This window comes from Eubalaena glacialis, chromosome 11, assembly GCF_028564815.1.
Source record: "Eubalaena glacialis isolate mEubGla1 chromosome 11, mEubGla1.1.hap2.+ XY, whole genome shotgun sequence".
Classification (NCBI taxonomy): Eukaryota; Metazoa; Chordata; class Mammalia; order Artiodactyla; family Balaenidae; genus Eubalaena; species Eubalaena glacialis.
Genome location: NC_083726.1, coordinates 71,073,771 through 71,100,971, shown reverse-complemented (window position 1 = coordinate 71,100,971; position 27,201 = coordinate 71,073,771). Strand labels below are relative to the sequence as shown.

General features: G+C 35.7%; 1 protein-coding gene across 1 annotated transcript in view; it reads right to left on the bottom strand.

The window, feature by feature from the left end:
- Nucleotides 1-840: 840 nt before the first annotated feature.
- Nucleotides 841-27,201, bottom strand: part of ADAMTS20 (ADAM metallopeptidase with thrombospondin type 1 motif 20) — a 205,735-nt gene continuing 179,374 nt past the window's right edge. The window contains exons 37-39 of the mRNA XM_061204404.1: nucleotides 24,412-24,503; nucleotides 3,334-3,438; nucleotides 841-930 (exon numbers count right to left, since the gene is read on the bottom strand). Of these exons, the coding sequence (XP_061060387.1) occupies nucleotides 841-930; nucleotides 3,334-3,438; nucleotides 24,412-24,503 (287 nt within the window). The remainder of the gene's footprint in view (nucleotides 931-3,333; nucleotides 3,439-24,411; nucleotides 24,504-27,201) is intronic.

Below are 27,201 nucleotides of genomic sequence, written 5' to 3'. Positions count from 1 at the left end.
TACAGTACTTAACTGTGAGAAAATTAATTTTTTAAGAGTAGACATATACATATATAAGATGTATAAAGACATGATAGAATATAAACATTATAAAAACAATGTATTGCTCTTATAAGTACAATCAAATTAGAGGTAGGTGTTTTAAGTCAAATTCTACTATATCATATCTTCTTCTGTATTATTCCCACAAAATTTCATATTTAGTATTTAACCAAAGCATATATTTTAAATACAAAATTATACCATAATTTAGGATGATTTTTTTCAAGCACCATAATGCACAATTAAAAATTAAAGGAAACATAAAACAAGGTATCTAAGCTGTATCAGTAGAAAGTATAATGGCTATGTACTTTTTTGATGTGACTATTGATTTGCTATTCACCTGACAGATTCAATATGTTTATGGCAGTTTTAAATAAGTTCATTTTCCTAATTTTTACTTGCTCCATTTTAACAAGTAGAATAAACATTCATTGTACAGTAGGATACCAGAGCAGAGATTTACATGTGTGTTTATAGGCATAACGTAATTGTGGTCCAGTCCAAGCTGTTAACAGCAATATTATCTTGGTATAATTCAAGCATCCCTGTATACCCTACCATAAATTACTATATCCTTTTAAGGATCCAGATTAGAATCACATATCATTCAGTTTATTTTGAAGGCCTTGAAAAATTAAGCAGTGATGTGACTCCCTGATGAGCGCCCTGAAAAAAAGGCACAGACATTTTAGACATGGAAATTTCAGGAAGGGAAGAGCAAAGAAACAAGCACCAGCTATTTGCAGGTTCCAGAGAATGTCTCCTCTTTGGGACACACTTCCCACTTCTGAATGTTCATATTACTTGAATTGGGAGACCAGTAGTCATGTGAGGAATACACTTTCCACAGAACCCTCCACATCTACCGTAGACTTTGGTTCCATCCTGAAAATAGGAAGAGGCAGAGATACAGGAGAATCTGTTACAAGCTAGTATCTGCGTGCGCAAGGCAGAAAAAGCAAATGCTTTGAATCATGTGGTTGAAATAATTAGCCAAGGTTTCATACAACAATTACACTTGAGGTCAAAGATCATGCCATTTCAGGATTAGTTGAAATTTGTGGTCATGGGAATTAGATAATGTGAGATTCATATTATCTACTTAATGATTATAAACCACACTCTAATTTAGACAATTCATCTCAACCCACTTATTTTTCAACAAGATATCTATTTGCTTCAGTGAGTTTATTAAAACCTCTCCCAATCTGTTGTCTAGCATTGCCATGATTTTATATAAGATTCTCACAGACTAAATAAAAGAAAGATATGCAAACTTGACCTTAACTGAATCCAAGCCATATTAACCTCAAATATCTCCTGGAAACATTAGAAACACAGCCTGAAGAAATATTTAGAAGGTGATAAAATGGGGGGGCGGGTAATAAAACTGGACTGAAAGCAGGAATTATAATTAGACAAGGACTAAAAAGGGAGATTCTTCTTTTTTTAGGAAAGCAGAGCTGCTCATTGAGGAATGGGTGGGCAGAGGCTGGTGAAGGAAGTGGTCAGGACATGCTAGATTTTCTTTCCAAACTGTCTTCCATCTTTAGGTCCAAAAGTCAAAAGGCATTTTAATAGGATAAAGCAAAAATAGCTTGAACTCCTGTAGTTTCTAGAAAAGGTAAGTTTTGCTTTGTTTTTGTTTTTTTAATCTAAGGAGGGAGGGTAGAGAAGGAAACTTTGGGTTCCTGGAACTTTTGAGGATGAAGAATGTTTTGAGATCAGGGGCTTTTGAAGTTGCCTCTCCTTTCAGAAGCTTTCTAAACTCTAGAGAGTCTGAGTAAACAGAGAAAGGAATGGCAGTAAAAATTCCAATTTATATACATTCCTGTTCGCAAACGGATTGTATAAGTAAACGCTTAATCTTGCTTAAATTTACTGGGAAATGAAAATATGCGTGCATTTCCATAAGTACATTCGGGTTTCACAAGTCTCAGTTTCACACCAGGCAACAGATCTCAGGAAGTACCTTCATGTGCAAAATTTTTGATTGAGGGAGAAATTCTCAATTAAATAAACAAATAATCTCTAGAATAGAACTTAAATAGAAGCAGAAGGAATGATTGTACTAAATATTCATTTTTACTGCTGCCCTCAGCCAGATCTCATTTAACCAAAAGATACCTAAAAGCTGGATAAAGTCAGAATATCTCATTGCACTCTCCAAATTTTCTACTTGCTCAGAATATACCTTAACTAGGTAATTAATTTATTTCCATTCTTCCACCAAAAGGGATCAGACCAAAATTTGCCAAATAAATATTTAGAAATAGCCATTTTTAAAAAGCCTACTGCTTGCCCATACGATAGAAATAATAAAAATTTAAATTCTTTAATTATAAATTGAAACACGATTTCATAATATTCAGATATATAATGTTTTAGTCTCTGATTATTAGAAAATTGAATTTCATTTACAAGTAGTATTCATATAAATAGGAGTGGAACAGAAGTCACTTTTATCAAAAGAAAGAAAAATTATAAAACCTTAGAGTGGGCAGGGGGTTGTTGATGGTGCTGATTTATGTGCAATATAGGTGAGGACACTTATAATGTAGATTCTGATTTACTATAGATAGAATCATGCCATCTAAGACGTGGTAACTCCAAGTACTAGGAGCCATCTCATAAAGAGTATGTGCTAGTACACCATACCAGCATCAAAATTAAATGGATTTTTCTTTAGATAATACATGTGCTATAGGTAAAAACCAAATACCAATGTTCTCTAGATAAAGGTAGACAGAGGAAAATATGCACACAGCCATAAAAAATATTCCTAATTCTTGAAGAACCTATAAAGGATATTTGTTAAATGACAAATGGCTCCAACCTCAGCTCCATCACTAAATCAAAGTAGTGAGGTAAATAAACCAAAAAGTTACCTCTCACTTTGAAATATTAAAACCTACAAACCTTTAATAATTAGAGTATAGCTAAAAGCACTACCTCTTTTTGAAGTACCTGCATTTCAAGCCATCAACCCCAAACTTGAGCTACTTCAATCTATATGCTCTGGCATTTGATTTCATGTTCAGATATCTATAGGCTAAACATGAATGTGTACGTATATAAAACCTACATAAGCACATGAATAAAAATGAACCCAATTCCATAATTTCATAAATTAATGTTATATTTCATTATATGTAATATAGCCCATCATATGCAATAACGCATTAGTCATTAACTTCATATAACTCTAAATTTAAAGTAGAGGACCTTTAATGCTGGTTCACAGCACAGAAGTATTTCAGACAGGTGTTTTGGTCCAGCAGGACTTACTTGTGATCTGTGAATGATGACAGAGGTATAACTGCCCTGAGCAAGCCACTTTGCTGTACTGGATATCTTCATCCCAGTTCCAGCCAAATTAATGCTGAATTGTCCCTGGATTGAAAACAAAACAAAATAAAAATAGATAGAATTCATAAAATATTTAAGCATGCACTTGGCTAGAAACACCTGAATTGGAATTATATAAGAAAGGACTCGAATTGGTTTTCAAGATTCTTTCTTTAGAAAATGAAAGAATATTGATACAATCTTACACTAAAGAAAATGAACAGGCTAAAGACTTTTTAAATTGATTACAAATAAGTCTTCTCAATTACAAGAGACAACTGAAATAATACCAGATAATGTTATTTGTGCAAAAGTAATTCTGTCCAACACTAGGACTCTAGGGTTGACAGCTAGAGTTTATGCTCCTGTAGCAACAGCGAGTCCAGTCAGAAGGGGTGTTCACAGAGATTGATACCAACCAGACTTTAACATTTCTCCAGTTTCAATTTTTGACCCCTCGTTGCTAATTTCCCTAAGTTACACCTGTTTAATGTATTTCCTAGAATCTTCTGTTACTGTGCCCTTACCTTTTGTGTTAAGAATGTTACTTTTTAACTTACCACACAAAACTACTGAATGTGATATTATTGCCCCAGTTATCATGTGCTTTTAAGTACCCAGAAGTACTTATGTGGACGTCTGATGCCACATGATTTACACACATGGTATGTGAGCCCCCTAGTGGCTTTATGATCTAATTATTTTCAAGACACAAGAACCAGTTTCATGTCAAAATAGTCCAGACTATCTCTGCTAAAAATTAAACTTCAGGGCTTCCCTGGTGGCGCAGTGGTTGAGAATCCTCCTGTCAATGCAGGGGACACGGGTTCAATCCCTGATCCGGGAAGATCCCACATGCCGCGGAGCAACTAAGCCCGTGCGCCACAACTACTGAGCCCGCACGCCTAGAGCCCGTGCACTGCAGCAAGAGAAGCCACCACAGTGAGAAGCCCATATGCAGCAACGGAGACCCAACACAGCCAAAAATAAATAAATAAAATAAATAAATCTATTTTTAAAAAAATAAACTTTAAATATCTGTTAATTAAGAAAGTGTCTGACTAAAATTGGTAAAATTTGTGGCACATGTATATGATCTTGCAGTACAGAATTATACACTGAAAAGCTGAAGTACTTAATGAAAGCTAATTAAACCTACTGCCAATGTTTAATATACATACAGATTTAGAGCAATATTAGGACAATCTTAGATCACATCACAATATCCTATGGCCTAAGACTCAGGAATCTTGAGCAAGACTGTGATAAAACATTAAAGATTATGTTATGTCAATGAAAATATTATCTTGTCATGAAAGCAAAGGCTAAATAGATTTCAAATATATTTATAATATGAATTATTACAACTGCTAAAAAATTATGTATCAGTTTAGTTTATTAAGTTAGATTTCTTAGCAATCTTATATACTTCTTATTTAAAATCAAAATAGAGATTCAAATACATTTATAATACAATGATAATATATGGAGAATTTTCCCCAAAACAGAAATAATTTGTTTTAGATAAATTTCAAAGAAAATTAATTGTTGTATACATCATTTGGTTATGAAATTTAGAATATGACCTGTATGTTTGCTTCATTGCTGTATTCCTAGAGTCCAAAAGAAGGCCTAGGCACTCAGTAAATGTTTTTAAATGGGTGAATTAAGCGCAACATTATAAATATTAAATTTTAACATTGTAAAAGTTAATACACAAATACACAGCTAAACCCTTCATGCTCGTGATAATGAATGACACTAATGCTAGACACATCAGAATTTTATATTAGTAAATATTTGAATGAGAAGGAGTAATTCTAAGGATATATTCTACTGGTTAATACTTAGTCATCTGATACAGGTTTTGCACTGAATACCTTCATCCCACATTAACTCATAAGTAGGCTTCTCACCAAATAAAAGAAATGGAACTATATTCTGTGGTGTAGGTTTCCTGTGACTAGCCACTTATTGAGTGCCCCAGTTGGGGGAATGCAATGTTTTCACAACCTAGTAGTCTACACTTCCATTTATTCTTTACCTCCCTGCTCAAGGTTGCTTGGAAGCATTCAGCTGGAAAGGAAAGACAAAAATCCAACTGACTACAGTACTGAGAGACTTAGGTGGTCATTAACACAATGAGTTGGGTCTAGAAATATCTGCTGCTTCATTTCTCCAGACTAATTTTCATGAGCTTTGCTTACATCTTTAGTCCTTGTTCAAACGCTACATAATACAATCTCAAAGAAATGGCAAAACAATTCAACTGAAATCTGGGATGATATTGACAGAGGTAAAAATACACTTCACTCATTTGTTTGAAATTAACTGAGTGGCAGACTTGGTATGAAGCACTACTGCAATACAGAGAGAGGTCTTGCTCCAGGTTTGAGAAGTGAAGCACAGATTGGTGGTTGCCAGAGGTAGGAGTTGGAGGGCGAAATGGGTGAGGGTGTTACAAGATAAATAAATCTGGGGATTAATGTGCAATATGGTAACTATAGTTAAGTATACTGTATTGTATATTTGAAAGTTGCTAAGAGAGTAGATCTTAAAAGTTCTCATCACAAGAAAGAAAAAATTGTAACTATGTGAGGTGATGGATGTTAACTAAAACCATTGTGGTGATAACTTTTCAATATATACATAGTCAAATAATTATGTTGTACACCTTAAACTAATACAATGTTTAATGACAATTATATTTTAATAAAATGGAGGAAACTAAATCTGCTATACACATAAATAAATGTGATGCAATGTAGAGAATTATAGGTGCCATAAGAAAGGTACTGGTACATTCCTATGGAACTTTAGAAGTAATAAATGATTGAATAATTGTATTAATTACTTATTTCAATTCCATTACTTTATTTAAGATTAAAATTTAAACCTCCTTAAACCTAATATTTAACTTGAAAAATTAGTTCAACATAGTAGCAACTAAAAAATATGGTTTTTTGAAGTAGTATGAAGTTTATCTCCTCTTGTACTCTCGACATTTTTTAGAAGAGGCCATCATAAGAAGTAAAATTCTAACAGCCAAATCACAAGTGGAAGGTAAGGTGATTCAAAAGACCTAAGAATTCAACAAATTGGAATGTCTGCCCTTGAGTAATTAGCTGCATCAAAGGAAAAAGTAGTTATGGATACAAGACAGAGGGAAAGCACAGAAAAAGATGCAAGTTTTAATGTTCCACTTCTTTGATTGACTGGTTGGTTCATATGTGCCCATTGTATCATTAGGTTTTACAATTTTAAAGTTTGTTCCACATATTTTATTATGAATGGAATCTATAGATCTAATGCAATTCCAATAAGAGAACTGATTCTAAAATTTATATCAAAAGACAAAGAAATTAAAATAATTAAAACAAGTTTGAAAAAAATAAATTTGTAGGACCCACACTACCTTGTTTTAACACTTATTATAATAAAGCTATCATAACCAAGACAGTGCTGTGTTGGTGAAGAGAGAGACACGTAGATCAATGGAACAGAAGACAGAGTCAGAAACAGACCCACATAAATATGTGCAATATATATATATATATTTTTTGGCCTCACCACATGGCGTATGGAATCTTAGCTCCCCGACCAGGAATCGAAGCCATACCCCTGCATTGGAAGTGTAGATTCTTAACCACTGGACCACCAGAAAAGTCCCCTCCAATTGATTTTTGACAAAGGCGGAAAGGCAATTTACTGGAAGAAAGCACTGTCTTTTCAACAAATGGTGTTAGGACAACTGGATGTCTATAGGCAAAACCCTTCCGACTTCATAAAAAATTAGTTCAAAATCAGTCATAGGTCTAGATGTAAAGCATAGAACCATAAAAAAATTTTAAGAACACATAGAAGAAAATCTTTGTAACCTGGAGTAAGTCAAAGGCTCTTAAATATGACACTAAATGTACAACCCACAAAGGAAAAAAATGATAAATTTGACTTCATTAAAATTTAAAACTTCCACTCTGTGTAAGACAATTAAGAGAAAGAAAAGATAAGGTCCAGACCAGGAGAAAAAGACTTGGAAATGTTATATACAACAAAAGACTTGTATCCAGACTATATAAAGAACCCTCAAAACTAAACAGTAAGGAACAATATGGAAACAAATAACCTAATTTTAAAAATGAGAAAGACTTGGGCATACACTTCACCAAAGAGTATATACAGATGGCAAATAAGCACATGAAAGATAACATTATTATCCATTAGTGAAATGTAAATTAAAACTACATTGAGCTACCACAGAAGATGGGAAAACAAACAAAAAACTTGACAATACTAAGTGCTGACAAGGAAGCTAATCAACTAGAAATTTAATCTTTGCTGGTGGGAATAAAAAATGGTACAGCCACTGTATCAAACAGTTTAGCAGTTTCCTATAAAGTTAAACATACACATATCATGTAACCCTACAATCTCACTCATAGGCATTTATCCCAGAGAAATGAAAATGTACGTTCACACAAAAATCTGTACACAAATGTGCATCTCAGCTCTATTCATAATCTCCAAAAACTATAAACAACTCATTTTCTTCCAACAAATGAACAAACTGTAGGACAACTGTATGACATCCATTTGATGGAATAATGCTCAGCAATAAGGAAGAACAAATTATTGACACATGCAAAAACACAGATGGACCTCAAAGGCATTATGTGAGTGAAGGAAGTCAATCTCAAAAGGTTACATATTGTGTGATTCCATTTATACCACATTTCTATGTCATCCCAGAAAATGCAAAACTAAAGCAACAGAAAAAAGATCAGTGTGTCCCAGGAGTTAGGTGGGAGGGAGGAATTGACTCCATGGAGGAAGTGTGAGGGAGCTGTTCTATATTCAGATTATGGTAATAGTAACATGAATCTGTATGTATGTTAAAACTGTATACTAATAAAGGCAATTTTATTGTTTTTTTTAACTTAAGATGTGAATGAATATAACACCTATTTAAAGAAAAAAATTTCCAATTGACTTGCAAACAAAACCCAAGTACATGCTATATGTAAGAGACACACTTAAAGTGACTCATAAAGGCCAAAATTAAAAACATGTGCAAGAGTGTACCAGGAAAATGGACATAAAAAGAGAACAGGGGTAGCAAATCCTGATAAGGTAGAGTAGAATTCAAGTACGAAATCAGGAAAACGTGACAAAGAAGTGCTAAAAACCATAATCCACAATGAAGATAACATGTGAGTATTATGCATCAAATAACACAGCAACTTTTATGAAACAAAACTACAGGAGATGAAAGGATACATAGGTAGAAACACCCTAATAATAGGAAATTTTAATATACCACTTTTAATAACAAAATAGATCAAGTAGGCAAAAATAAGGAGAGAGATGATCTAAACAATATAAATAAAAGGGTAGATCTTATGCATATATATCAAACTCTACACTCTGACAATAAAGAATACACGTTCAAAATATTTAAAAACTGGCTCTGAATACTCAAAATGGATGCTGGCCATGATCCTCTGGCATTGGTTATTTCTCTTGCTCTCATGTAATCCATATTAATTACGAAACAGCTAAAGAGATACACATTGCGATTTTTTTTTTATGGCTCTGTGAAAAGTACCAAACATTTTACTTCACTTTTGATATATATATATACATATATATATACATATATATACATATATGTATATATATATGTATATATATATATATTCTAAAGTCACATCACACTCCTTAACTTCATCTTATATTACAATGTGGCAAAGTTTATTTTCCCTAGAGAGTGCCATATGTGTCCATTCTCTTTTTAGCATTCATGTCCCGGGGTGTCCTGTCATATGCAAACACAGAGGATATGGTTTTGAGGAATCCCAAACAACAGAATAAGTTCTTTCTGTGACATCAAACATCTGGAGAGTATTCATGCAAATCTTGTATAACTTAACACAGAATCTGGTTTATATATTTGACAGAATAGCTTCAAGAATACTGGACAGTTTGTATTTTTGGTAACAGTAACCTCAGGCACTTGAATACAGACTGAAAAAAATGGGCATACCTTTTTTTGACAGCACATACCGATGCCCAATAACATCTAATTTTGGAAATAGAGCTTTGCATTCCAGAAATGCCACCTAAGTGGGGGAGCCATCTCACCTTGACCAGCAGAGAGGAGCATTTTATTACTACACTGGGGCTACCTCTGACTTCCTCAAGGATCTTGTACAGGTTGTTGACACAGAGTGTCTGTTTCTCCAACTGTAAACTGGGGTTACCCAGTTTATAACTATGTAACTTTCTCAAGATATTGTAGGGGAAAATGGCGTTACATAAAAATTGGAGTAATGGATTTAGAAATTAATGAAAATATCTGTTTTATCATTTAAAAACTTGATTGTGCTAAGATCTCTTATTCTGATTTCATGCTCATTGAGAAATATACTGTTTATAATAATTAACTTTCTGTTAAGATATTTTCTACAAGGAAAGTTTACTAATGAGATAAAAGGAGTTTTGATTCCACTTGACAGTTATATTACTTATTTGTATATCAGTCTCCTGTGAACTTTGTTGATGTCTCATTGACCAGATTTATTCAATTCAACATGTAATGAAAAGGACCAGATTCCCAGAATTTCATGACCTTTCTGAGGTAATAGTACCTTGTAGCACACTCTTCACATCTCTAAATGGCATCCTCAATTTACTTCTTTCTAATCATATCAAGTATATGACCAGAAGGCATTGATTAGAAGGAATATGGATTGTTAGACAAAGTTGACCAGTCTTGACATGGGTTGGTCATTGGAGACTGAATAGTCTCCATTTAAAAGGGTCAAAATGGAAAAGTTATTTTAAATATCCATATGTGAAAGAGAAGATTGTTTAAAGTGCTAAAAGTTTTAGATTACATATCCTTGACCGCACACAGCAACGAAGACCCAACGCAGCCAAAACTTAAATTAAATTAAATTTTAAAAAATAAAGTTCTTGTGGTGATAAAAGTGTTCTGTATATTGATGTAGAATGTCAATATCCTAGTTGCGATATTATACTATGATCATGCAAGCTGTTACCATTTGGGGAAACGGGGTACATGGGATCTCTGTATTATTTCTTAGAACTACATGTCAGTCAACAGTTACCTCAAAATAAAATGTTTAATTTCAAATATAAAAATATATAAAATACAAAACCATTTCAAGTCTCTTGAAATTGTCCTAAGGCTATACAAAAAAATGGAGAAACATTTATTCAGGAAAATCTATGAAATCTAGGTAAGAACAGTAAGCATCTATGACCTCTGAACCATGACCTGTCCTCTCTTCCCCCACCTCAGCAAGATGATAGTTCTACTCTTCGTGGGTGCAGCTACGAACACAGGACTATATTTCCCCCAGCTCTCTGCTAGGGCTAAGCTTTCTCCTAGGGTGTGTGGGGGGCGGCGGGGGGCGGGGGACACCAGCACTCCTCATCTCACCCAGCTCTGTGTTGCTGAAGCTGTCTTAGAGGCAAGAATGGCAGAGAGTCTGAAGCTCCCTTCCACCACTCAGTCCCTACTCATAGATCAGAAGATCTGCCCCAGGCATGGCAGGACAAGAACACAAGGCCTGAATGAGTCCCACTCAAAATCACTGGTAGGGCGGAAGTTCCATGCTGAGCAAGGCAAGCCAAGAAGACCAGGGGATGTTGCCATTACCCAGCATTCTGCTTATAGACTGGGGATGTTACTCTGCAAAGTGGGTTCTACCCACTCAATCCACAGAATTGGTGCAAAGGTTCTTCCTTGGGGGAAAATCAAGCTGTAAGAACAGAAAGTTCCATAGCTTTTCCTAAGGAGACTGAGCTTATTTGGGACCGAACATGGGGAAATTTAAGCCTAAAGGGCACATTGAAAATAAGATTTTAGTGGTGTGCAGTTAAGAGGAGGATGGGGGGTAACTGGATGAGAGCAACAAGCCAAATGGTAGGTCAAAGCTCAGTTTAACAGAGAAAACCAGGGAAAGAGACAGCCAAGAAGGGCTCCTCTTGAAGTCTGACCTGACCTCAAAGACTGACCTATAAGACTACCCTGGCCAAGGGGCCTGAGTTTAATTGGATCAGACCATGTAGTAATTTATGCCTCCAGGATGTTATTGAAAGAACAGAGTGATCATATACTAATTAGTGGAGGCTAAGAGCTGAGTGTGATATCAGTAGAGGCAGACCATCTAGAAACTTCATCAAAGACGGGCCAACTAAAAACACTGTCATTCCAGGAAGATTGGGGTGACAGTGTACATGTCCAAGGCTGAGCCCTCTGAGGAGTGACATTAAAGGCTGCACACCACAGGGGAAATAAATGTCCCCGAAATAGCCCAGCCAAAGAGCTAAACAAATAAATAAGCAAGCAAACAGCAAGTCCTAGAGGGAAGGGGAAACTTAGTATCCACAGTTGCTAAAATATCTTATCTAACATGCCTGGTTTTCAACAAAAAACTGTGAAACATGCAAAGAAACTGGAAAGGATGACTCATATACAGGGGAAAAGGCAACAGAAACTGCCTTTGAGAGGTTTCAGATGTCAGGCTAAGCAGATAAAGACTTCAAAGTACCTATTATAAATATGCCCAAAGAACTACAGAAAACTGTGTTTAAAAAAGTAAAGGAAGGTATGATAATAATGTCTCATCAAATAGAGACTGTCAATAAAGAAATAAAAATTATATTCATAAAAAGAGCCAAAGGACAATTTCAGGAGTTGAAAAGTACAATAACCAAAATAATAAATTCACTAGAGCAGATCGACCAGTAGATTTGAGCTGGCAGAAGAACCAGCAAACTTGAAAAGATATCAATAGTGATGAAACAATCTGAAAAATAGAAAAAAGAATGAAGAAAAAATGAATAAAGCCTCAGAGAAATAAAGGAACGCCATTAAGTGCACCAACATATGCATGATAGAAGTACCAAATAGAGCAGAGAATATATTTGAAGAAATAATGGCTGAAAACTGTCTAAATTTCATGAAATGCATTAATCTACACAATTAAGAAGCTCAATAGACTCCAAGTTAAGTAGACACAAAGAGATCTACATCCAGATATGTCACAGTAAAGACGTTGAAAGTCAAAAAAAAAAAAAATCTGAAAGCATCAAGAGAAAAATGACCACATACATGGGAATCCCAGTAAGATAAATAGCTGAGTTCTAGAAGCCAGAGGACAGTGGGATGGCATGTTTAAAGTGCTGAAAAATAAAAACTGTAAAACAATAATTTTCTAGGAAATAAATCTTTCAAGAATGAATGCAAAATAAAGACATTCCCAGATAAACAAAACTGAGAGGATTTGTTATTAGCAGACATGCTAGTTATTATTAGACATACTAAAGGAAGTTTTTCAGGCTGAAGTCAAGCGACATCAGACAATACAAAACAACCAAAGTGTACTAGTAGAGGTGATTGTAGTAATTATAAAAGACACTATAATTGCATATTTCTTTTTCTTTATTCTCTTGTTTAAAAAGCAATTGTATAAACCAATATGTATGTAATTATACTACTGACCAGTATAATATAGAAATGTAGTATATTTGATAAAAATGCCACAAATAAAGCAGATGGAAGCAAAGCTGTTTTGCAGTAATTAAATGACAGCAGCTAATAACTCAGAACCACAGGAAGAAATGAAGAGAACCAGAAATGCTAAATAAAAAGGCTCATGTAAAAAACTCAATGAAATATAAGTTCTCTCATTTCTTATCTGTAAAAGATATAAAATTCTATAAAGTAACACTATAAAAATGTATTGTGGTTTGTTACACAGGTAGGTGTATGGATAACAAATATAACAACAAAAAAAGGGAAGAGGAAAAAGAGTATATATAGGAGTAATGTTTCTATATGTCACTGCAATTAGGTAGTATAATTCTGGAGAAGATTCTGGAGTAGAGTTAAGATGTACATTGTAAGCCCTAGAGCGACCATTAAGAAAGCAATTAAAAATATAGTGAGAAAATTATTAAGGAAATTAAAATATTACACTAGAAAACGTTCACTGAATAAAAAAAGCAGTAAAGAAGAGACAAAAACAATATAAGACATATAAAAACAAAAAGTAAAATGGAAAAGATAAATCTAGACATGTCAATTAAAACATTAAGCAATCCACTCAAAAGGCAGAGATTCAACAAAGTGCTCCCTGTAGGAGACACTTTTAAGATCCAAAAATACATATAGGTTAAAAGCAAATGGGATGAAAACATATATACCATGTACTATAAGCAGCCTGAGTAGCCATTCTAATATCAGATAAATTAGATTTTAAAACAAAACAAAAAAGAAAATGGTACTACAGATAAAGAAGAACATTTTATAATGATATAAGGGTCACTATATCAGGATATTATGACAATTACAAGCATACAGTCATGTACAACAAAATCACAAGGTAAATAAATCTAATACAAAGTAAATGAAACAAAAGGATTGAAGTGAGAAGCAGACAATTCAACAATAATAGCTGCAAAGTTTCAGTAGATAGAATAACTAGGCAGAAGATCAACAAGGAAATGGAAGAGTTGAACAATACTTTCAACCAACAAGGCCTGACAGACATCTACAGAACACTTCACCCAACAACAACAGAACACACATTCTTTCCAAGCACATATTGAACATTTTCCAGGCTAGCCATATGCTATGTATAAAACAAGCCTCAATAAATTTTAAAAGATTGAATAATACAAAGTGTGTTTTCCAACCACAATGGAATGAAAGTAGAAATCAATAACAGAAGGAAATGTGGGAAATTCACAAATACATGGGACTTAAACACCACACTCCTAAATAACCAGTGAGTCAAATGAGACACCACAAGTGATAATAGAAAATACTTTAAGATGAATGAAAATGAATGCACAACATACCAAAACTTCAGGGATGCTGCAAAAGAAGTGCTTCAATGAAAATTTACAGCTGCAAATGCCTATATTAAAAGAGAAAAAAGATCTCATACCAATGACCTAACCTTCCACCTTAAGCACTGAAAAAAAGGAGAGCAAATTAAATCTAAAGCAAGCAGAAGGAAAGAAATGATAATGAATAGAGTGGAAATTGATGAAACAAAGAAGAGAAAAATAACAGAAAATCAACAAAATCAAAAGTTGGATTTTTGAAAAGAACAAAATTGAGAAACCAAGAAAAAAGAGAGGAGACTCAAAGCTCTGAAATCAGGAATGAAAGAGGGGACATGATTGTGAATCTCACAGGAATATAAAGGATTATATGGAATATTACAAACAATTACATGCCAACCAATTAGATAATTTTGGTGAAATGGACAGATTCCTAAAAGTAAAAACAAAAAACATAAGCTTACCAAAACAGACTCAAGAAGAACTAGAAAATCTGAAAAGATCTACAGTAAGGAAAGAGACTGAATTAGTAAATAAAACAAATTTCACAAAGAAAAGCCCGAGCTCAGATGGCTTTGCTGGTGAATCCTACCAAACATTAATTTTTCACAAACTCTTCCAAAAAAGTAGAAGAGGAGGGAACACTTCCCAATTTATTCTATGGAGCCAGTACTTCCCTGATACCAAAACCAGACAAGGACATCACAAAAAAAGAAAATGATAGGCCAATATCTCTTCTGAATACAGAAGAAAATCTAGCAACATAAAAAAGTATTAGACCTCATGATCAAGTGGGATTTCCCCAGGAATGCAAGATTGTTTCAACATACAAAAATCCATCAGTGTGATACACCATATCACTACGGTAATGGACAAGAACCACAGGATCATCTCAACAGATGCAAAAGGAGCATTTGACAAAATCCAACAGTCATGATAAAACCACTTCAATTAGGAATAGAAGGGCACTTCCTCAATCTGATCAAAGGCATCTACAAAACACTCATAGCTAACACACTCAATGATGAAGGACTGAATGCTTTCCCTCTGAAATCAAGAATAGGACAAGGATGCCCACTCTTCTCACTTCTACTCAACACTATCCTGGAAGTTTTAGCCAGTGCAATGAGGCAAGGTAAAGAAATAAAAGGCATCCAGATTGCAAAGGAAGAAGTAAAATTATTTGTATGTGACATTACTATGTATATAGAATATACCGGGGAATCCAATAAAAAACTATTACAACTAATAAATGATTTCAGCAAGGTTGCAGAGTACAAGATCAATTTATAAAAATATTGGCAAAAATTAGTGATTTATTGAGGTCTCGGATTTTTTGGGGGGGAGGGGTGGTCTGTTTATTGGGCAACTCTCCTTGTCAAAAGTCTTCTTTGTCTTGAGCTGGAATCTTCTGCCCCATTAATGTCTCCTTGAGTAACACATACTGATGTCACTCCTCTTTCATGGCGCTCCTTACATATTTAATAGTAGTTATCATAACCTCCCACTATTTTCCTGGCTACCTTCTTCATTTTCCTAACATAACGTAATTTAAACCTTCCTTTTTTTCCTGATTGTCACCTTCTACTCCTAGATAGATTAAAAATTTATCTTTCCCAGACAGATATTTTTAAATATGTATAATATTCCAGTGTCAAGTACAAATAAACCTTTTGGTCTCGATATTGTGTTTTGGTACCTTATGATTATACTGGGCCATTTAGAAATTACTACTTGGGGATTTGGGAACCAAGATGGTGGAGTAGAAGGATGTGCTCTCACTCCCTCCTGCGAGAGCACCAGGATCACAAATAGCTGCTGGACAATCATCAACAGGAGGACACTTTGGTGAAATGAAACTCACCAAAAAAGATACCCCACATCCAAGGACAAAGGTGAAGCCACAGTGAGATGGTAAGAGGGGGGCAATCACAGTAAAATCAAGTCCCATAGCTGCTGGGTGGGTGACTCACAGACTGGAGAACGCTTATACCACAGAAGTTCACCCACTGAACACCCACGTCAGGCTTCCCAACCTGGGGGTCCGGCAACGGGAGGAGGAATTCCTAGAGAATAAGACTTTGAAGGCTACTGGGATTTGATTGCAGGACTTCGACAGGACTAGGGGGAAGAGAGACTCCACTCTTGGAGGGCACACACAAAGTGATGTGTGCATTGGGACCCAGGGGAAGGGGCAGTGACCCCATAGAGACTGAACCAGACCTACCTGCTAGTGTTGGAGGGTCTCCTGCTGAGGTGGGGGGTGGCTGTGTCTCACCGTGAGTACAAGGACACTGGCAGTAGAAAGTCTGGGAAGTACTCCTTGGCGTGAGCCCTCCCAGAGTCCGCCATTACCCCACCAAAGAGCCCAGGTAACCTCCAGTGTTGGGTTGCCTCAGGCCAAACAACCAACAGGGAGGGAACCCAGCCCCACCCATCATCAGTCAAGCGGATTAAAGTTTTACTGAGTTCCACCCACCAGAGCAACAGTCAGCTCTACCCACCACGAGTACCTCCCATCAGGAAACTTGCATAAGCCTCTTAGATAGCCTCATCCACCAGAGGGCAAACAGCAGGAGCAAGAAGAACTACAATCCTGTTCCTGTGGAACAAAAACCACATTCACAGAAAGATAGGCAAGATGAAAAGGCAGAGGGCTATGTACCAGATGAAGGAACAAGATAAAACCCCAGAAAAACAACTAAATGAAGTGGAGATAGGCAACCTTCCAGAAAAAGAATTCAGAATAATGATAGTGAAGATGATCCAGGACCTTGGAAAAAGAATGGAGGCAAAGATTGAGAAGATGCAAGAAATGTTTAACAAAGACCTAGAAGAATTAAAGAACAAACAAACAGAGATGAACAATACAATAACTGAAATGAAAACTACACTAGAAGGAATCAATAGCAGAATAACTGAGGCAGAAGAACGGATAAGTGACCTGGAAGACAGAATGGTGGAATTCACTGCTGCAGAACAGAATAAAGAAAAAAGAATGAAAAGAAATGAAGACAGCCTAAGAGACCTCTGGGACAACATTAAACGCAAAAAAATTCACATTATAGGGGTCCCAGAAGGAGAAGAGAGAGAGAAAGGACCAGAGAAAATATTTGAAGAGATGATAGTTGAAAACTTCCCTAACATGGGAAAGGAAACAGCCACGCAAGTCCAGGAAGTGCAGAGAGTCTCATACAGGATAAACCCAAGGAGAAACACGCCAAGACACATAGTAATCAAATTGGTAAAAACTAAAGACAAAGAAAAATTATTAAAAGTAGCAAGGGAAAAACAACAAATAACATACAAGGGAACTCCTATAAAATTAACAGCTGATTTCTCAGCAGAAACTCTACAAGCCAGAAGGGAGTGGCATGATATACTTAAAGTGATGAAAGGGAAGAACCTACAACCAAGATTGCTCTACCCTGCAAGGATCTTATTCAGATTCGATGGAGACATCAAAAGCTTTACAGACAAGCAAAAGCTAAGAGAATTCAGCACCACCAAACCAGCTCTACAACAAATGCTAAAGGAACTTCTCTAAGTGGGAAACACAAGAGAAGAAAAGGACCTACAAAAACAAACCCAAAACAATTAAGAAAATGGTCATAGGAACAAACATATTGATAATTACCCTAAACGTGAATGGATTAAATGCTCCAACCAAAAGACACAGGCTTGCTGAATGGATACAAAAACAAGACCCATCTATATGCTGTCTACAAGAGACCCATTTCAGACCTAGGGACACATTCAGACTGAAAGTGTAGGGATGGAAAAAGATATTCCATGCAAATGGAAATCAAAAGAAAGGTGGAGTAGCAATACTCATATCAGATAAAATAGACTTTAAAATACAGAATATTACAAGAGACAAGGAAGGACACTACATAATGATCAGGGGATCAATCCAAGAAGATATAACAATTATAAATGTATATGCACCCAACATAGGAGCACCTCAATACATAAGGAAACTGCTAACAGCTGTAAAAGAGGAAATCGACAGTAACACAATAATAGTGGGGGACTTTGACACCTCACTCACACCAATGGTCAGATCATCCAAAATGAAAATAAATAAGGAAACAGAAGCTTTAAATGACACAGTAGACCAGATAGATTTAATTGATATTTATAGGACATTCCATCCAAAAACAGCAGATTACACTTTCTTTTCAAGTGCGCACGGAACATTCTCCAGGATAGATCACATCTTGGGTCACAAATGAAGCGGCATTAATTTTAAGAAAATGGAAATCATATCAAGCATCTTTTCTGACCACAATGCTATGAGATTAGAAATCAATTACAGGGAAAAAAACGTAAAACACACAAACACATGGAGGCTAAACAATACGTTACTAAATAACCAAGAGATCACTGAAGAAATCAAAGAGGAAATCAAAAAATACCTAGAGAAAAATGACAATGAAAACACGACGATCTAAAATCTATGGGATGCAGCAAAAGCAGTTCTAAGAGGGAAGTTTATAGCTATACAAGCCTACCTCAAGAAACAAGAAAAATCTCAAATAAACAATCTAACCTTACACCTAAAGGAACTAGAGAAAGAAGGACAAACAAAACCCAAAGTTAGCAGAAAGAAAGAAATCATAAAGATCAGAGCAGAAATAAATGAAATAGAAACAAACAATAGCAAAGATCAATAAAACTAAAAGTTGGTTCTTTGAGAAGATAAACAAAATTGATAAACCATTAGCCAGACTCATCAAGAAAAAGAGGGAGAGGACTCAAATCAATAAAATTAGAAATGAAAAAGGAGAAGTTACACCAGACACCACAGAAATACAAAGCATCCTAAGAGACTACTACAAGCAACTCTATGCCAATAAAATGGACGACCTGGAAGAAATGCACAAATTCTTAGAAATGTATAACCTTCCAAGACTGAACCAGGAAGAAATAGAAAATATGAACAGACCAATCACAAGTAATGAAATTGAAACTGTGATTAAAAATCTTCCAACACACAAAAGCCCAGGACCAGATGGCTTCACAGCCGAATTCTATCAAACATTTAGAGAAGAGCTAACATCCATCCTTCTCAAACTCTTCCAAAAAATTGCAGAGGAAGGAATACTCCCAAACTCATTCTATGAGGCCACCATCACCCTGATACCAAAACCAGACAAAAATACTACAAAAAAAAATTACAGACCAATAACACTGATGAATATAGATGCAAAAATCCTCAAAAAAATACTAGCAAACAGAATCCAGCAACACATTAAAAGGATCATACACCATGTCCAAGTGGGCTTTATCCCAGGGATGCAAGGATTCTTCAGTATACTCAAATCAATCAATGAGATACACCATATTAACAAATTGAAAAATAAAAACCATATGATCATCTCAATAGATGCAGAAAAAGCTTCTGACAAAAGTCAACACCCATTTATGATAAAAACTCTCCAGAAAGTGGGCATAGAGGGAACCTACCTCAACATAATAAAGGCCATATACGACAAACCCACAGCAAACATCATTCTCAATGGTGAAAAACTGAAAACATTCCCTCTAAGATCAGGAACAAGACAAGGATGTCCACTCTTGCCACTATTATTCAACATAGTTTTGGAAGTCCTAGCCACAGCAATCAGAGAAGAAAAAGAAATAAAAGGAATCCAAATTGGAAAAGAAGAAGTAAAACTGTCACTGTTTGCAGATGACATGATACTATACATAGAGAATCCTAAAGATGCCAGCAGAGAACTGCTAGAGCTAATCAATGAATTTTGTAAAGTTGCAGGATACAAAATTAATCCACAGAAATCTCTTGCATTCCTATAAACTAATGATGAAAAATCTGAAAGAGAAATTAGGGAAACACTCCCATTTACCATTGTGACAAAAAAAATAAAATACCTAGGAATAAACCTACCTAGGGAGACAAAAGACCTGTATGCAGAAAACTATAAGACACTGTTGAAAGAAATTAAAGATGATACCAACAGATGGAGAGATATACCATGTTCTTGGATTGGAAGAATCAATATTGTGAAAATGACTATACTACCCAAAGTAATCTACAGATTCAATTCAATCCCTATCAAATTACCAATGGCGTTTTTTACAGAACTAGAACAAAAAATCTTAAAATTTGTATGGACACACAAAAGACCCTGAATAGCCAAAGCAGTCTTGAGGGAAAAAAACGGAGCTGGAGGAATCAGACTCCCTGACTTCAGACTATACTACAAAGCTACAGTAATCAAGACAATATGGTACTGGCACAAAAACAGAAACATAGATCAATGGAACAAGATAGAAAACCCAGAGGTAAACCCATGCACCTATGGTCAACTAATCTATGACAAAGGAGGCAAGGATATACAATGGAGAAAAGACAGTCTCTTCAATAAGTGGTACTGGGAAAACTGAACAGCTACATGTAAAAGAATGAAATTAGAACACTCCCTAACTCCATACACAACAATAAACTCAAAATTGATTAGAGACCTAAATGTAAGACTGGACACTATAAAACTCTTAGAGGAAAACATAGGAAGAACACTCTTTGACATAAATCACAGCAAGATCTTTTTTGAGCCACCTCCTAGAGTAATGGAAATAAAAACAAAAATAAACAAATGGGACCTAATGAAACTTAAAAGCTTTTGCACAGCAAAGGAAACCGTAAACAAGATGAAAAGACAACCCTCAGAATAGGAGAAAATATTTGCAAATGAATCAACGGACAAAGGATTAATCTCCAAAATATATAAACAGCTCATGCAGCTCAATATTAAAAAAACAAACAACCCAATCCAAAAATGGGCAGAAGCCCTAAATAGACATTTCTCCAAAGAAGACATACAGATGGCCAAGAAGCACATGAAAAGCTGCTCAACATCACTAATTATTAGAGAAATGCAAACCAAAACTACAATGAGGTATCACCTCACACCGGTTAGAATGGGCATCATCAGAAAATCTACAAACAACAAATGCTGGAGAGGGTGTGGAGAAAAGGGAACCCTCTTGCACTGTTGGTGGGAATGTAAATTGATACAGCCACTATGGAGAACAGTATGGAGGTTCCTTAAAAAACTACAAATAGAACTACCATATGACCCAGCAATCCCACTACTGGGCATATACCCTGAGAAAACCATAATTCTAAAAGAGTCATGTACCACAATGTTCATTGCAGCTCTATTTACAATAGCCAGGACATGGAAGCAACCTAAGTGTCCATCATCAGATGAATGGATAAGGAAGATGTGGCACATATATACAATGGAATATTACTCAGCCATAAAAAGAAATGAAATTGAGTTATTTTTAGTGAGGTTCATGGAGTTAGAGTCTGTCATACAGAGTGAAGTAAGTCAGAAAGAGAAAAACAAATACCGTATGCTAACACATATATATGGAATCTAAGGGAAAAAAAAAAAAAGGTCATGAACAACCTAGGGTAAGATGGGAATAAAGACACAAACCTACTAGAGAATGGACTTGAGGACATGGGGAGGGGGAAGTGTAAGCTGGGACAAAGTGAGAGAGTGGCATGGACATATATACACTATCAAACGTAAAACAGATAGCTAGTGGGAAGCAGCCCCATAGCTCAGGGAGATCAGCTTGGTGCGTTGTGACCACATAGAGGGGTGGGATAGGGAGGGTGGGAGGGAGGGAGACTCAAGAGGAAAGAGATATGGGGACATATGTATATGTATAACTGATTCACTTTGTCATAAAGCAGAAACTAACACACTATTGTAAAGCAATTATACTCCAATAAAGATGTTAAAAAAAAAAAAAAGGAAGAAGATGTGGTACATATATACAATGGAATATTACTCAGCCATAAAAAGGAACGAAATTGGGTCATTTGTTGAGACGTGGATCGATCTAGAGACTGTCATACAGAATGAAGTAAGTCAGAAAGAGAAAAATATCGTACATTAACGCATGTATGTGGAACCTAGAAAATTGGTACAGATGAACCGGTTTGCAGGGCAGAAATTGAGACACATATTTAGAGAACAAATGTATGGACACCAAGGGGGGAAAGCGGCAGGGGGCTTGGGGGTGGTGGTGTGATGAATTGGACGATTGGGATTGACATGTATACACTGATGTGTATAAAATTGATGACTAATAAGAACCTGCTGTATAAAAAAAATATACATATTATTCAAGTCATCCAGCGATGGAATGACCCAGTTGATTGTATGACTGATTTGACCAATAACAGAGTGATGTGAGTAACAAAACAAACAAACAACAACAACAAAAAACAATTGATTTTCTTGGTTTGTTTACGGCTTATGAATAAAGAATTAAAGTGCTACCTAAGTAACTAGATAGGTAGATGGAGAAATAGATGGTAGGGAGATAGATCATTTCCCCCCAGAACATTAATGAGTGTACTATTTAGGATCTCTATCTTCAAAATTCCAGTAAATCTCTTATGGTCCCCCCACACACACACACCCAACCCGACATATTCTTTTTTCAAATTTACATGTCTTATCTTCTCTCCTAGACTAAAAGCTCATTGAGAGTTCATACACTGAATAAATATTTACTGTTTATTCAGTAAATACATCAGGCATTGAAGATATACCTAGGAACCAGTTTCACCGGATGCTTACAGACTAGTGGAGGGAAATGACAAGTAAGCAGACGATTATAATAAGCTTATTATAGATTTGATAGATATTGGATGGATAAATAGATGAGAAAGAATGAATGGACACATTTCCCCAATTTGGTAGTTTTAATTTCTAAATCAAGTCCAACCATGAGCTGAACAATCCCGAGGCATCTCCAATGCAGTGGCAGCTGGCAGATTAGAAAGCAAAATATCAGGCAGGAACTAAAACACCGTAATAGGATTTGCCCTGAAAACCTGGCATTTCATAAAGCAACAAAGTAAAGGCATTCTACCCTCTGCTCAAGTGGAGCACAGACAATATCTTTCCAATGCATCATATGAACCATAATGTCTTTGTTGTTCTTTAGCCTTAATTTAATTGTAAAGAAATGTGGTATCACATTTTGTTCCATGAAGAGGAAAATAATCCATGTATTATGCCAGCCAATAAAAACAACTCAATATGAAAAAAAAAACAAAACAAATTACTACTTGGTCTACACGAGTTATATTGAACTCATGGTGGTTGAATAAAACACCTAGGTCTTTTTATATGACACTGCCAGGTTCTACTTGTATTTCTGGACCTAAGATTTATATATTTATTCCAGTTAACTTTTTTCATATTCATTTCAGCCTGTAGTTCTAGTGTCTTTTGAACTCCTTTAAGTGTCCTTCTCTAATACAGAAAATGCCCTCTCTTTTTAGCATAAGCATACTTTCTATGTCATAGGATGAAAACTGTAAATGAGAAATTCTTAGAAGAGAGGGCTATGGCAAACCTTTTAGCTAGTTCTCTTCAAAATGAAATCGTTATTATAATTACTATCTCCTGGGCAGGATTTTTCATTAATCTATAAATCTACCTAATAATGGTATATTCACCTAGCTTATGTCTCTGTGTCTTATCATAAAAAATGTTATTCACACAGACCTTACAAAATCCTATGTTAAAAAAATGAGAAAGCAAATTTCTTCTAGGACGCACACTTTGTACTGGAAAGCTCAAAGATGACATAAAAGGGTGTGCAAAGAGAACTCTGAGAAAGAAAGGATAAAAACAAGAATAAAGACATGGAAATGTATTATTTCACAAGTAATGGAAAGTTATTCTGAGAATGTTACAGGCCCAGACAGCTAATATAACTGATGTTAGCAGCAGTGTATGAAAGTCACATGTTTGTGATCCATTCCTTTACCTTGTAACTTATGTCCATTCATTTCTATGGACTAAGTCGAAAGATTGAAAGCGATAAAGCATCATGGAAGGAGAAACAGGATCTAAACAATTTAAAATTCTTATTATTACACCCTTCAAACAAACCCAGTATTGGCAAAGATGTTTTTCCTCCAAAGTTTATCTATAACCTTTGAAATAAATTTCATGTCAGAAGTTTGCATTTTCTATTTACTTATGTTTCTTGCAGTATTTTGGTCAAGAAAGTAAATGAAGAGAAACAGTATTAACTTTACTCAGTGAGAAAAAATAATCAGCTATGAAATACCTGTGGGCATCTGGCAGCACTATAGCAATCTCCAGCTGTGGCCAATGGAACTGCGTTTCCAAATACTGTCTGGGCAAAAAGAAGGTCTGTAGCTAGAAAATAATAAATGAAACTCTTTAGCACTGAGACATTGTATGTTTTCACATCTTCATCGCAAAACATGCAGTCTTCATATTACATTCTTAAATACATTCATATAACTAATCCAAATTTTTAAGCAAAAATGTTGCACAATTGTAGTACCTAATATAGATCAGGCTCTCAAATTTTTATTTAATATAAAAATGTTCACCTCATAAATTGCTCTAAAATATGACAGGGACATCTGTAACTAATCCAGATGTTTTAAAAGCTAAATAAATGTTCTATCATATTTTACATCATAGTGAATATCTAAAATCGATAAAGTGGCATCAAGGAGCAAAATTACAGAGGAAAAAACATTATTTAAAGATAAATTATGACAAAGCAACATATACGTGCTTATAGAGAGTATGCATATCAATTCATTTAGAGAATTCAAAAACATGAAGGTAAAAAGTGTGCCATTTTCTTTGATTTCTTATATTACTATTTCACTCTTTCTAATCTTACTTTTGCTAATGTTGTTAGCAAAATTTCTTGACTGGCAACAATGCTGGGGATTCCGTATAAAGTATCAGAAAGAAAGAGTCATTGGCTCAAAAATAGGTTGGGAGGAACCCTAAAGGTTAGCTGGTCCAATCACTTATTCATGCTTGAATCACTTAAATAACATCCCAACTAATGCTCATGCAGTCGGTGGCTCTCACCTCTGCTAATGTTGTTTCAAATATCTTTCAGGAGGACTGCAAGATCACTGCATGCCCCCATGATGACGCCCGTCCCCTAGAGGGAATCCGCAAAGGTAGCATTTCTGGAAATATTTATCATATCTCCAAGGGCAGTTTCCAAAGCCAGCAGGCCTTCCATGGTGTGCCAGAGTCAGCATGTACCAAATCATGAGAACCAATTGTGTGTGTCTCTTCCCAACTCCATGCATAATGAGCTCATGTTGGTAGCTTAAAATTGGCCATGGTGGGAATATATACCCCATGGAAACTGGCAAAACCTACAAATCAAACTTTTTTTTTCCTGATTGTTAAGAGCTGGTTGTTAAACATTTATCCACACACCACAGCTTATGCATGGTACTTAGGGTTAGGCTGGGCAAACTGACACAATTTTCAAATTAGCCTTTGCTACTATCTCCTCCATCATTCCCTGGATAACCCCCAGAGAGCTCTCGCTTAACATGTCCAAAGCTAAATGCATTATCTTTTTCTCCAAACATATTTCCCCTGCTATATTTCTCATCTCATTGAACTATATCAGCATCTACCCAGTTATTTTGGAACTCTTTCTAAATATTCCATGACACAAATCCCCATATTCCATCTGTTGGAAAATCATAGAGTGTACCTCTTTAATATTTCTCTCAGGCTCTCTATTCTGAACCAAGTCCCTAATTTAGGTCCTTATCACCTTCTATCTGAACTATTATATTAGCTTCCTAAATATCTTCATGGATACAATTTGTTCTCTCTCCAACTGAGCCTGTTCCCTCCCCTGCTTATACTTTTACCCCAAAGGTCCCCATAACTTAAAAGATACATTCAGTTGTATAGTTTAGTACACGTTGTTCTTCATGATCTGCTTTCTGGGAACTTCTCTAATAAGCTGCTATCCCCCAACCTCCATTCAATTTATGCTTAGACAAAACTGGACTACTCCTTAGTCTCTAGTGGAACCAAAGTGCTTCACCATTTCATGCTGTGTTCACGATGTCTCCTCCTGAAACTCCTTCTCCTCACTTTGGTTAATTCAAATTTGTCTTCAAGATTTCCTTAAGATAGCTTCTTGAGGAAAGTTGACTTTTATTCAGTAAATATTTCTTTAGAACCTAGTGCATATTGGGCATTATTATAAGTACTGTAAGAGCATAGTAGTGGATGACATAGGGGCCGATGGAACCTGAGTGCTACCAGAGAGAAACAAGTAATAGAGTAGATACTATCATGTGTTATAGGTGATCATTGCTATAGAAAAAAATAAAAAATAAAGCAGGAAAAGAATGAGAAGAAAGGGAGTTTAGGAGTGGAGAGGGTCCAGGATGAACTTATTGGGAAGGTGTATTTAAGCAGAGACCAGAAAGAAACTGAGAGGTAAACCCGACAGACAATCGTTCTAGGCAGATAGAACAGAAAGTGCAAAGGCCTTAAGGAGGTGTGGAGGGCATGCTTGATGTATTCAAGAAACAGCAAAGGGACAAATGTGTCTGAACCCGATCGTGCAAGGGAGGAGTGTGGAGGGAAGGAGCAGAAAGGTAATGGAGGTGGGAAGGTCTTATTGAGTTTTATTGACCATCGGCAGGATTTTTAATTCTGTTATGAGTTAGATGGGAGATGTTCGGAGAGTTTTGAGCAGAGGTTGGGGTTATTAAAAAGATGAAATGAGATAATGTATAAGACAAGACATGGCTTACGTTTTAAGGGATCACTCTGGATTATCTATTGAGAAGAGAATCTAGGTCAGGAGTTGGGGGAAAGGTGAAAGGAACCTGAGTGCTACCAGAGTAAACAGGAATACCAGTCAGTAAGCATAAGAATCCAGGTGAAAAAAATGATACGGACTTGGCCCACAGTGATAGCAAATGAGATAATGTCAAAGTGGGATTTGGCATGTGTCTTAGCTCAAGCTGCCTTAACAAACTGTCACAGACTGGGGGGCTTAAACGAAGAAGTGCAGGTGTAAACACGGTCAAGTTCCGGT